Raw genomic sequence first — 14074 nt, forward strand, 5'->3', positions numbered from 1 at the left:
AAACTTGGAAGTTTAAGGAAGGAAGAGTTGATGGGAAAGTAGAGATACACAGGGTTTGCCCAGGCAAACTGGGATCTGAGCTTACCAGATGGTAACCAGCCTTCTGACTGAGTGCCGAGATTCCCTTGTCTTCCTCTCAGCTTTCGCCATCTTTCTCAACTCAGCTCAAGTGGCACTTCCTCTGGGTCTTCAGAGGCCGTGTCCTCTGTCATCACTGCATTCACACATTTCTAAGGGCTGAATTTTGTCTCTCCACAACTCATAGTCAAAGCCTGGACCTCAGAATGTGATTCATTTGGAGATAGGGACAATTAAGGAAGTAGTTAAGTTAAAATGGGGCTATGGGGGGGGGGGGGTGGTCCTAACCCAACACAACTGGTGCCTTCAGAAGAGATCAAGACACAGACTGAAGGACAAGGACACAGTGAGAGGACAGCCATCTGCAAGCCAGGGAGAGAGAGAGGCCACAGGAGAAACTTCCTCTGCTAACAGTGATCTTGAATTTCCAACCTCCAGAACTATGACTTCTGTTGAAGCCACCTAGTCTGTGGCATTTTGTCATGGCAGTCTTAACAAACCAATAGGTACATATTCCACTACATAAGCCCAAGAGTTGAGGCCAGCAGTTATTTCCTGAACATTCACTATACCACGTTACAGAGAGTTCCTGATGATCAATGTCTTCAGAGCCCAAACATGCATAAATGGTTCACTCTCCAAATGCCTACAATGGCCGGAGCAGGGTCAGGCCAAAGCTGGGAGTCAGGTCTCCTACATGGTTGACAGGGACCCAGTTGTTGGCTGTACAAGGCTGTTGGGACATATATAGTTAACTTCACACCTGGCAAACTGAACATGAGGCTGTCATGATGGAATTTTATGGCCTAAGATTCTGCTGCTCTGGCTCTTACAACTGCAGCTTGCCCAGGACATCCCAAGCTGATAATAGCATACATTGTTAAGTTGCTGTCTTTGACAAATACCTGTGGGGGGCTTCTGCCCATTCAAATGGACCTTATCACAGTGGAATTGGGTCTCTACATGCATGCCCCCTTCCCAGCAAACAGCATAAATAGGCAGTCGACCACTGCTGGTGGGCTGAATATCTTCTCAGACCCTCTACCGGCTGTCTGGGCAGGCTTCAACTTTACTTTCTTCCTACCATGCTCTCCTGTCTTCAGTGAATGTCTTTTCTGCTTTAACTGGCTTCCTCCTTGCCGCCTTCTTCAAACCTTAAAATCCTAAAATGAACACCAATTACTTCATCACTGCTGCCTGTAATAACAGGGAGCTAAAATCAGGAATGGAACCAGGACTTGAATTCAGGCACTCTGCTATAGGATACGAGCATCTCAACTGCCACTTTAATCAAAGGCCAAATGCTTGCCCCAAATAGTTTCCTTTTACATGCATGAAGATGGAATTGCATACTAATAGAATGAAGGGATATTTACTCTGCCCATATACAAGTGAGTCTATTTGTTTTGGTTTAAATTTGTGGCTTTCAGTCATCACCTTTAGAATTTCTAATAGATGCCAGGGCCTGGTCCCCACCTCAAAACAGAATCTGTTGAGGTCATTTTCTAAAAGTTTTCAAATGATCCTAATGTACTTCCAGGGTTGCAAATTACTTGTGTAGCTGCCACTCTGGCATAACTTAGACTTCGGATATCATGATTTCAACTTTTTTCTTAAAAATAAAAACGTGATCCAGTTAGAGACCACGTACCTCTGCTAAAATTTATGGCAGAATAATGTCAAGTATTTTGCAAAGAGGGGAGTTTCTTCCAAGAGTGTTAGTATTATTTGGAAATAGTTAAACTACTTATGCATGTTTGGGCTCTGAAGACATTGATCATCAGGATCTTTGGAATTTACTTGTCTTCTGGAGGAATAAGACATTTATCATCTCCCACGCACCCTCGCTGTCTCTGGAATGGAAACGTTTAGCTGTTGCCACAGAGCTTTGCAGATCCCCAGCACTGTTGCTGTGCTCCCCTCTCTTAGCTTCTCTTTGCCTTAGCCTCCAAGGCCCACAACTAGGACTTTCATTGGAGACTCCTCCTGGGCTACTAAAGTGTTGCCTGCCTAGGAAAAGAGCAGGAAATACCAGGGAGATCAGGCTCTGTGCTCCCTCTCCTCGCCCCAGCCCTCAGTCCAGGACTGACAGGTTGAATGAGAGTGTGAGCAAGCCGGGCTCCCTTGTGTAGCTTTCACTGTCAGTGTCCCTGTGGGGTTAGGGTAAAACCAGCCCTTTCGCTTTCTGATTGCTATCGGGAGAACTTCTAAATCACTTGTATACAAATTCTTATCTCAGAAACACTTCAGGGAAACACAGTCTAAGGCATTCAGTTTTATGGAATTTTATCCCTTCTACCAATATTAAAATTGGATATGGCTTTTAATAATACTATTTACAATTTTTCAGAGGTGGAGAACCAAGACTTCAAGAAGAGCAGGAACTTACCCTTTAAGAAGTCACTGGCTCAATTTCCTTAGAAACTTGGGAGCTCCTAAGGAGCAGGAAAATAAGGAAGAGTGAGGAGATGAATAGACAGGAACCTATCAGCAGTTGTAAGCTGAATGGAAATAGATTGGACCGGTTGGTGCGGGTTGGTATTGGGGAACCCAAAGAGGAAAATAAGAGCAAAAAAAAAAAAAAGAGTGGTGACATGAATAGAGGTGTGACTCGACTGTCAAATCACCTGAAAGTGTGCTGCATGATGTCTAAAAATCCGTTGTGTGTAGTTTTCTGGGGCATTGAAGAATTGGTTGAGGCAGGGGTGCCGGCCGCCACAAGGTGGTGCTGTGCACTCACGGCCACAACCGGCTGTCTGGGAGCGTTGCAGTTCCCGGCTCCTCAGCGCCTGGTCTTCAAGGGCTCTAACTAGAGGTCTGTCACACTCCAGCCATAGTCAGCCAGCCTGTTATTAGTGCCAAGCCTTCCTCCTGGAGCAATGACAGTGTAAATTTCAGCGACAGCAGAAAGGGGACAAATGCAGCTGTTGTGCATTTCAGAATAATTGCTCCAGGCCATTTGGAGACAGCTTTGTAATAACAGCACTCTTACAGACGCAGACAATATTTCACTCTCCTATTTTTAACCCCCCTCAGCACTCTGTCTCCTGAACTTGTGAATCCATTCAACTTGCTCGAGTTTGGAATTCCCCCCACCCACCCAGATTTTACAAAGTGTGGCTGATGGCCCCCACGAAGGCAGCAGGCTCTTTTCATCTCACCATCCTGCTAACCCTCCTGCTGGGAGCTCCATTCCCCTCCTCCTTCCCCAGCTGACTCTGCAGTCACCAAGAATGACATTTGTGAAGAGTGACCCCGACCCTGCCCCCAAGTCTGGGCTCCTTTACTCACCTCCATCTCATCTAGTCTGCGCATACTTAGCATTTCTCGTTGCTTTCTTATTTTTTTTTTTTTTTTAAGATTTCATTTATTTATTTGAGAGGTAGAGTTACAAACAAAGACAGGGAGATTCCCCAAAGGGCTGCAAAGGCTGGAGCTGGGCTGATCTCAGGAACCAGGAACCAGGAGGTTTTTCTGGATCTCCCACACTGGTTCAGGGGCCCAAGCACTTGGACCATCGTCTATTGCTTACCCAGACCTTAGGCAGAGAGCTGGATTGGAAGAGGAGCAACTGGGGCGTGAATGAGTGCTCATGTGGGATGCCAGTGCTGCAGGTGGAAGCTTAGCCCACTACGCCACAGTGCAGGCCCCCTCTCGTTGCTTTCTTAGTGCTTCTTTTCTGTCACCCCCAACCCAAATCCCTTGAGTTTTGTTATCTATATTATAGACCCAGTGTCTACCACAGTTCCCTACATAGTGCATGGATACATGCATGAATAAAACAAGCGCTAAATGATCAAAGGCTTTGCAGCATCTTGAGTTCAAAGAAGAGATGAAAATATCGAGAAATTGAAATCCAAATAAGTATCTTACTGGTTGCTGTGTTTGACCATATCTAGACTTCCCCACAGAAAACTCCCAAATAGGCCTAAATGATGAAGTCTGGAGCCCTGTCACGAGCCACAGATTGATGCAGGAAGAGCAAGACTTCAAGACCCACATCTGTGTGGAAGGCCTGTGCAACACGGCTTACTGAGTAATGTTACTAAGATTTTCTGCTGTACATCACAGTCTAAGCAGTTTCTTGAAACTGAAGTGATTGGGAGCATAAACGCAGAAGCAAGAAGCCTCTGTGTTCCTCCAAGTTCCTTCTGTGTTCTGTCTTCCTCCGGCTTTGGAGGGACTCCCAGGGACTGCAAGCTCCTGAACTTGGGACACTCTGAGAGAATGACGTGGAGGCACGATCTGCCTACACAGGTGTCTCGTTTTTATCCTTGACAATGCTTGCATGCTGGTTCTGGAGCAAAGCAAACAAAAGCAAAGCTTGCTTGGAACCAAGATGCTTCTGACCCACCCTTTGTGAGGTGGGTGGTGAAAGGATACCACATCGGTTATGGTTGTGAGAAAGTTGCTCCCCTTTTGGTGTCATATTTCTTTGCAATAGACAAAATTCTATTCTGTCCATGTGTTAGTTCTTCCTACCCTCTTTTCCTTCTAGCTTTCTGAAACATTTAATGAGCACTCACTGTGTGCCAACCTCTGTGATGGGGATACTGAGATAAGTAAGACAACAGTGTTCTTCCTTCAAGGAATCCACAGAATTCTGGAAGATATAAAAGAATGAAGAAATACTCATAATACATTTGCAAAAGTCAGTAACAGACATATATACATGAGGGCCTCTTGGGGAGTGGCCATGGTGTGTTTCTGGACATTCAGTAACCAGTTGGTGGGGAGCATCCTGGCTTGTACTGTTTGCTGATTTCCATCCAGCAAATTCTCCCATCATGGCTGACTCAAGACCCCAACTTGAAGTCAGTGAATACAGAATTGGGAAGGAACACACATGATTGGCTCTTTGGACACTGGAAGAGCCAGCTTCTGCACACCACCACGATTTTGGCCTTGTAAAACCCCGAGCAGAGAATCCGTCCTGGCTTGTGTGTGGACTTCTGATCTGCAGAACCATGAGCTAATACATGAGATGTGTTTGAAGCTGCCACGTGTGTGGGAATATGCTATGTAACCATAGAAAAGTAACCCAGTGCAGATTAAACCCTTTTAACAGATGTGAAAGCTAAGGCTCAGGAAAAACAGTTTTGGCAAGGCTAGGGGCATCTAGCAAGTGGTGGAGCTGGCAGGCAAAGAGGTGTGATTGACTCCAAGGCCTGATACCCTCGCAACTGTGCTCTGTATCTTCCCATAGAAAACCATGACCTATGAACTGTGAAGGATCAGAACCAAGAGGGATTCTGTTTCTTTCTCTGGGCACCAGAAAATGTGCATTATTATTAAAACACAATTCCAAACTAGAGAGAAATCAAATGTTGAGTGTGGATTTGGGCTTGGAAGTGCCGCCTCAGTGGTTACCTTGATATTCATTTCAGTAGACAACTCTGTAGAGTAACAAATTCCGTCCGGGACTACTCATTAAACGCTTGTGTTTGGCTGGAGTGTCCAGTTCTGCTTTTCTCCTCCAGCCTGACCAGATGTGCTCGGAAATTCGGTTCCCCCAGAATATGTACATCTGTCAAAATTCCTGTCAATTTCAGCACGACTGCCAAGGGAGTGAACAAAGAGAGTTAGCGATTAACTTCAAAGAACTTTGTTGGAGAGGAATAAAGATATTTAAGGCCTATTTTGTGAACTAATTGCATTTGCATATTTATGGGATTTACTGATATAGCAGTAATTAAAAACTATTTAGTAGTCTTAAAGGACACATAACTCAGTTGCTGTTTGCATAATAAACACTTTCTTATTATGTTTGCATAATAAACCCTCTCCCCCTGCTTCTTCCAAAAGATACTGGTCCATCTGAGAGGTGCCACTTCTTCCTGGGAAATAATGGGGAAATGTTGTGCAAGGCTCGGGGGGATGTGGAGAGGGGCTTCTCAAGGAAATATATTTCTAGCTACTGTCTTAATGACAGTCCTGACCTCAACCGATATCAAGAATGGCAAATTCAGATGAAGTCTTTGTTTCTTTTACCCAAGTGATGATACTGAAGGAACCTGAATGCCTGGCCTCTCGTGACTCCCAAGTTTTTGACTTAAGTATACTGACCTGCTTGAAAGGCCTGAAAGACATCCATGTCTCTTCTTAGCCTTTGTAAGAAGCTAAGGGAGGTCATCAGAAATTGTAACTAAAAAAGCTTTCCCTGGCTGCAAAGGGCTGTATTTAAGGAGAGTGAGAAGAGCTTTTTTTTTTTTTTCTTTAAACAAAAAATTAAAATTTGAGTAACGAGGCCAGCGCTGTGGCTCACTAGGCTAATCCTCCACCTGCGGCGCCAGCACCCCGAGTTCTGGTTGGGGCACCGGATTCTGTCCCAGTTGCTCCTCTTCCAGTCCAGCTCTTTGCTGTGGCCCAGGAGTGCAATGGAGGATGGCCAGGTCCTTGGGCCCTGCACCCGCATGGCAGACCAGGAGAAGCACCTGGCTCCTGGCTTCGGATCGGCGCAGAGCTGGCCGCAGCGCGCCGGCCGTAACAGCCACTTGGGGGGTGAACCAACGGAAAAGGAAGACCTTTCTCTCTGTCTCTCTCTCTCACTGTCCACTCTGCCTGTCAAAAAAAAAATTTGAGTAACAAGTGATACCAAATCTAGAGGTACTGAGTGAATAAATTAAACCCAGACAGGATGGTGAATTGAGAAAAAGAAAGACCAGAGCCAGCCCACAGGACAGAGCAGGGCCATCGAGGAGAGAGCAGGAAGCACCTGTTCCACAAATGACTCGGAAGATGAGTTGCTCACACAAAGCCGTTCTCATCTTGGCAGGAGTCATCAGCCAGTAAGGAGCTATAATGGGCAGGATCACCAGACTGTTGTTAAATTAGCTAATGAAGGTCATAATGTACCTGCATTACACATCATTAGCAATGGCCTTCCAGGAACAGATGGGCATATGAGAGAGGGTGGGGGAAGGGAGGCATGTCCCAGAAGGTCTGACTTAGAGTCATGGTTTACTAAGTTGTGTGGCCAATACACAATGTCAATCATCATCTCAATTAAGTCTTTACATAAAGGGAGGCTTCTGTGTTCCCTTCCCAGGAAACCTGTGTAGCCATGCTGCCTGTAGCTTGCTCTTCTCTTGTCACAGTTCATCTCATAAGCAGAAGCTGGTGATTCTGAGAACTGATGCAAAGTGCCGGGCCTTGGAGACCAGACCAATCCTTTGAGAGCTCATCTCTTGATGAAGCCCCATTCAGCTGCCCGTCTCCCCCAAAGAATATTCCTCACATAAACTTTCCTCAACCAGGTTACACTTACATGTCTTTTTCTTCTGAAATATTCTCAAATGTATAGCAAACCTGGGAAACTAGTACCTCCCCACACAACCATTTGAGAGCAAGTTACCCACATACTTACAATGTTATTCTCACAGAAAATGACGTTCTTTCACGTGATCTCAAGACAACAAAACCAATAAATCCCATTGCTACATCACTCCCATCTAATCCACATACCCTACTCGGGTTTCCCAGTTCTCACTGAAATGTTACTAATGACAGAAGATCCAGTTCAGAATCACAGTGCTCTCCCGTTGTGACGTCTCTTCTGTCTTGTTCAGATTGGTACAGCTTGTTAGCCTTTAACTTTCAGAACCTTGACCTTTTGAAGATGACATGCTTAATTTTTTGTAGAATACCCCACAGTAAAAGAGTTGTCTGGTATTTCCTTCTGAATAGATTCATGTTAGCTGTTTTGGCAGGACTATAACAGATGAGCCCCTGAGTCTTCTCAATTGAGCCCATCTCGTGGCATGCAGCTCCCATTGCTGGTGATGCTAATTTTCATCATTTGATTAAGATGCTGTCTGCCAGCTTTCTCCACTGAAAAGTTTTTTTTTAATCTTTGTAATTAGCAAGTGTTTTACATAAATGCCCTGATCCTCATCAAACTTTCACAAACTAGTTTTAGTATCCATGGATGTTTCTTGGATGAATTAATGATCATTATGAAGATTCCCCTATTCCTTCTACATTTATTAGTTGACATTCTAATTGGAGGAAAAGCTCTTTCTTCTTCCTATTTACTTATTTAAATCAGTATGAACTTATGGCTTATTTTATTTAGTGGGTTATAATTTGTTACATCATTATTGATTTTGATCTCGAACTGTCCCAGATTTGGTCAGTAACAGCGTCTTCAAGCTGATTCCTATGTCCTTTTATCATGTCTTCATTATTTTTATTTTTAGTACTTCTTTGCTTTCTAGTACAAGATATTCTAGGCTCTTCTTATACTTTCCCTGCCTCAGCTATGGCATCAATCTTTTCTCCATTTCTTCCTTTTAGGTGAGCATCATATTTAGAAACTAAGATCTGGATGCCATGTGTGCTCATTACTTTTGGGGTGTCACTGCTACCAGGTCCTCTAATAGCTAGAGCTAGGGAATATAAGTACATAAATATGTGTACACACAAGTTTACATTTATATTTATTTCTTTTAAAAAAAGATTTAGCTATTTATTATTTGAAAGGCAAAGTTAACAGAGAGGCAGAGGCAGAGAGAGAGAGAGAGAGAAAGAGAGAGAGGTCTTCTGTCTGCTGGTTCATGCCCCACATGGCCAAAACAGCCAGAGCTGGGCTGATCCAAAGCCAGGAGCCAGGAGCTTCCCATGTGGGTGCAGGGGCCCAAGCATTTGGGCCATCTTCTACTGCTTTCCTAGGACACAGCAGAGAGCTGAATTGGAAGTGGAGCAGCCAGGTCTCAAACCGGCACCTATATGGGATGCTGGCACGGCAGGCGGCGGCTTTACCCACTCTGCCATAGCACTGGCCCCACATTTGTATTTATTTCTATACTTAGCTGTATGTACTGAGAACCATGAGTTCACAACTATACCTCCCAAACCAACTCAACACCACAGGGTTCATCCTAGCTTTCCCTTCCACATTTGTATAGCCCTTCGCCTACAGCAGAAGCAAATCAGGCTACATTTTATTGGTAGATGAAAATCAGGTGAATAAGTTCATGGATTCTAAACAAAGAGACAGAAAAATTAGAACAGGAAATAAACAGGTACTTCTCCCTGATTTTGCTCTGTGAAAATTTATCTCAAACCTGTGTCTCTACAATATCATTTATAATAAAAGAGTGCAGATGTTGGAAATGGTATAAAACATGGCTTTGTTTCTAGACATTTTAGGGGAAATCTACCAATGATAGAGTTATTATGTAGAATTATGTATCCTTTTCCTTAATAGTGGGTATTTAAAAGTGAATAATGTTTAACTTCAATAGTCATCATATTTTTTGAAAGATTTATTTACTTGAAAGACACACACAGAGAGAGGCAGAGAGAGAGACAGACAGACAGACACACACACAGAGCGATCTTCCATCTATTGGTTCACTCCTCAAACGCCTGCAATCAGGCTATAGCCAGGAGACGAGAACTCCATCTGGCTCTCCCACATCGGTGGCAGGGGCCAAGAATTTGGGCCATCATCCACTGCTTTCCCAGGTTCATTAACAGGAGCTAGGTCAGAAGTGGAGCAGCTGGGACCCAAATTGGAACTCACATGGGATGCTGGCATCACGTGTGGCGGCTTAACCTGCTGTGCCCCAATGCCGACCTCAGTAGTTATCATCTTCAATAAGCCTAGAAGCATGCCCTCTTAAGTAGTTACTTTCTGATTTGTGGCCAGTGAAAACTTCAGAAATACTCCTGTTCATCAAGAATCAATGTTTCTTTTAATTAAAGGAGCTTAGGAGAAACAAAAGCCACTTTTCCCATTGTAGTGTTTGCACTTGTTCTTTGTTGGACAATACCAGGTTTCCATTAGCTTTGTGTAATTCAAGAGTCCAATAACCATTGTCAAATGCTGAAGATGTTACCGCATAAGTCTGATTTAGAACAGCTATTTGGATCTCAATTATTAATGAAATTAGCATCCTGAATGTCAGCGAGAGCACTGCCTTAGGTAAAGGCTGTAAAGGAAATCATATTAGGGTGGAAATTCCTCTCCTTAGGGGCTCCTCTTAGATTACATTATTCACTTAGCTGTCTCCCGCCAGGGAGATGGAACCGTTGGCCATAGTTGATCCTGGGACAGAACCAAGTGGGGAAGTTAAGCAGTTTCATGACGGCATCATTTCCAAAACATTCCTGTAGTGCTGATACTGCCTTTGGTCTTACTGTTTACAAAATAGCCCTAGGAAGGACTTGGCAAAAGAGGAGGGCGGAGTGGAGAGGAACCAGGACGGAAGAACTGAGCAGCACTCATTCCGGCAGTGAGTTTGCATTTCTCCCCTGTGGGGACATTCCTGGGGATGTGGGCGGTAGAGATGGCTGCTCTGTGGTCCTGCGTCCTGGTGGCTGCCTCAGGTGAGTCTTGCTCGTGAGTGTCTTAGGCACTGGGTGAGCATTAACACTTAGAAGCTAACAACAATATCTATACCTGGTGCTACATAACTCTTCGTGTGTGTTTGTTTTTATTTGTCGTCTGTAAAATGCCAGTCCTATAAAGTTACATGACAATCACTGATTTGTTTCTGACTTTGTTCCTACAATTACCATTACACCCACATAAGCCCTCACGGTGGGACTTCGTTTACATAGCTGAAAATATGCTCTGAAATGTTATTGGTTGGTTGATGAATCTCTGCCTCTCAGAAATCAAGCTCTCCACAACTATTTACATTGAGGCTTGGGGGCATTCTGTTTCAGATTTGCTTTTATGTATGGGTAATGTGTTTTTATTATCCCCAGATAGTCTTGGCTTCATTATAAGCTGTTAGCAGCCCAGAGAAAGAATCCCTTAGATTTATCTTGGTGACATATGCTTGTGAATCATTTTGTTATCAGAAGCTTTACATCCATCCTCATAATATCTGTGTATATAGAGGATGGGTATATTCTAAAGACAGGTATATCTCATAAAATTATGAGTATATCTCATCAACTTGCAAGGTTTGAATTTATAGCTTCTCTTAAAAATACTTTAGAAATGAATTTTTTTTATAATTTCTAGAATTGTTCTCCCATTGTGCCAGTATCAGTTCTATTGAACTGAACCATTTTCTTCAGGATACAATTGAGTCTTTTAAAATACACAAAAATCAAGAATATATTCTGGAATTTTCCAACATTCCACTTTCTGTGGTTCTCCTAGTGCCCTGAAAATGGAATGAGTCAATTATAGAAGTGAGTAAGGAATTTGGTGGCCAAGAAGCTGGAAACAATTTTTTTTTATTGGATACAGAAGAAAAATAGCCAATTATCATTAAGGTATAAAAATCCTGGATGTTGAATTTAAAGGATAAAAGCCATCTTAATTATAAAATTAAAACCAGGAAATTTTACTAAATACCAAATGGATTTCTTAGAATAAAATAATTATGAACATTAATGTAAAATGAAATAGAAAAGTGAAGGTAAGAAGAAATTTTAATGTCTTTCTAATGTTTTATATTATGCTTGGTTTTTGTTCTAAATGTAGCAGAAAGATGTTTTTAATAATGTCTAATAAGCATCACTTTTACTACAAATCTTAGGAAATTTGCTGCTGAATGTCTACCCTTTGGAATTTTGCTGGGTAAATATCAAGGTGCTTGTGTAACTATAAGAGCACTGAGCCAGTCATGACTGCTCCCTGGAGGCAGTGTGCTAGGATAGGAGGCCTGGAAGAAGAGAATGTTCTAGCTTTTGCTTTATATTCACCAACCCTGTGACCCTGGGCAAGTCAAATGATCTCTTAAACACTCAGTGTCCCTGTAAGTTAATTTTATTTTGGATATTCATTAAGATCGAGTAAGATAGCATTGCGAAACTGTAGGGTGTAACTTAAGTTATTGTTAGCCTTTCTATTAACACTCACAGAGAGAGAAAAGAAAACTGGCTGTTGCTGCGGAATAACGTATACCATGTAGCACATCAGTTTTCCTTTTGAGTGGTTGCTCACTGCTGTTTCCAATATTCTTGGGGACAGCTGGGTGGGGCTTTGAATCCAGACCAGCTGTGTTTCAATTCCAGCCCCTTTACCTGCAAGCTGTTTAACACCAAATAGGGCTCACTTCACTGAACCTATCATCCTTAGCTGCAGTAACAGTGCATGTCCCATAAGGCTGTGCAGCACCTAGCTCATAAGGTTTTTGTGGGCATTAAATAGGATCATTCAAATAAAGGGTTATTACCTGATGCCTGACATGCAGTAAATATTCAGTTAGTACTAGAGATATACTAGTACCACACAGCTAACACTCTGTTTCCGGGGAGCCTCTCATATATTGTTATGACTTTATCATCCTCAAGATACAGAATAACTAAAGAAGGAACAGCTCTTTTCATCAAAGTGCCCCAAATACTTTAAGATAGGTGTATGTGAAAGAGCAACTCATTCAAACAGGGAAAACAAAGGAATAATTCTATTGTACTCTTATCTTCTGCTTTATTATCTCTCTTCACCTACAAGCGCTTCATAGCTCTGTCCCTAACACATTCTATTGCCCAGAAATCTTACAAGTGAATTATTTGAAGCTGATTATTAGCATTCAAGGAAGCCGTGTTGGCCAGGAATCTCTTCTGGGTCTGTTGATAGCTTCCATCAGTGTCTGTTGAAACATCAGTGAACTGTGAGTCATTTAGTGCTTGTGTGAATGTCACATTAGCTTTCAAGGGGCATAATTTACTGTTAATTAATGGTCACTTAAATCCTTAATCTCTCTCCTATAATTGATCTCTCTCCTCAGGCCAATTTGTATTCATAGTAGAAATGTAATGTATTATTTCTTCCCGTCTTAAACAAAGAGCTCTCTTTCCCCTTTTTGTTTATTTAAGCACACTTGCAGTTGCTTATTATTTTTCTCTTTTCATTGCTCGTTTCTCTTTGGTCCCTAGTCCCAGCTTCCAGAACTTTCTCTGTCTTTTTAACCTGAAGACTTTGGAACTTTCTAGAAAACATGTTTTTATCCTCAGGGGACTTAGGGACTGTTTCCTAGAAAATATTGGAGGGGAATTTGTCTTTCTGACAGAGGGTGTAGAGATACACACTCCTATCTGAGACCTATGTATCCTCTGTCTCGGGCACTTTCCTGTACTGAAACACACACATTTCAGCATTTTCCCAACTGACACTAGACTTGGGGGCTCCTGAGCAAGTTGAAAGTGAAGCTCCCCACAGCAAAGTTTGCAGGAAGAGCACTGGGCCAGCTGTGCTTTGTGCTTCTGGCTTCCGTCCCTGGGTATGCCAGCGAGTCCTCAGGTAGAGATTTGCAGCACACTTTTTGACGATGATGCTTCACAAAAACCCTAAAAATTACGCCCAGTGCAAGCCATCTATCTTAGTCCTAAACACTTGAATAGCAGACACCGTGGTAGGCATCTCCTTGGGTGAGTATTTAGGGAGTTAAAATCCTCTCGAGGTGCCCAGTTCCAATGGTAATGAAAGTGCATATTCCACAGCTCACGATGAGTCTGGAATTGCACGTCCAGCGTTGTTGTTAGCATTTTGGTCACACTGACATTGATAAATCATAGAAATTGCTGCCTGTGGCAGCCAGTGACACGACATCATTCATAAAGAAATGGGCATAAACAGGATTGTCACACAGGGAGAAGCGATCTCATTTACAGTTTCCTTCTGGATCCCTCACACTTTCAGCAGCTCATCAAAAAACCCATCAAAATCACTGAGAGCCCAGGCGATTTCACACACAGGACACTGCAGAGAGATTTCACTCACGCACCATGTCAGGAGGTGTGGAATTTGCTTCAGTCCAATGACTTAGTGCAGCTTTGAATCCCCTAAGGGATGGCGAAGCGTGTGAACAAAATATCTTTTTGCAATTCGGAGAAAGCCCTCACAAATTTGTCACTTCCAATTGTGGGTGCTCATTTCTCTTGCTTCCTTTCCCTGGCCTCACGTCCCTCAGCGCCAATCACTGTTCCCCTATAAATCAAGATTCTTGGGTCAGAGGAAATGGTTGTTCCTTAGAACCAGAGTGAATTGGCCCAAAACCAAGATCTCATTTTCTGACAAGTGCGTTTTATT

The 14074-nt window shown here is 43.0% G+C and overlaps 1 protein-coding gene across 1 annotated transcript in view; it reads left to right on the forward strand.

The window, feature by feature from the left end:
* Window positions 1-10349: 10349 nt before the first annotated feature.
* The window catches only part of HTR3B (5-hydroxytryptamine receptor 3B), a 33743-nt gene continuing 30018 nt past the window's right edge, over window positions 10350-14074 (forward strand). Inside the window, exon 1 of the mRNA XM_062198368.1 lies at window positions 10350-10410. Within this exon, the coding sequence (XP_062054352.1) occupies window positions 10356-10410 (55 nt within the window). The 5' untranslated portion in view covers window positions 10350-10355. The remainder of the gene's footprint in view (window positions 10411-14074) is intronic.

This window comes from Lepus europaeus, chromosome 7 (assembly GCF_033115175.1).
Source record: "Lepus europaeus isolate LE1 chromosome 7, mLepTim1.pri, whole genome shotgun sequence".
Classification (NCBI taxonomy): Eukaryota; Metazoa; Chordata; class Mammalia; order Lagomorpha; family Leporidae; genus Lepus; species Lepus europaeus.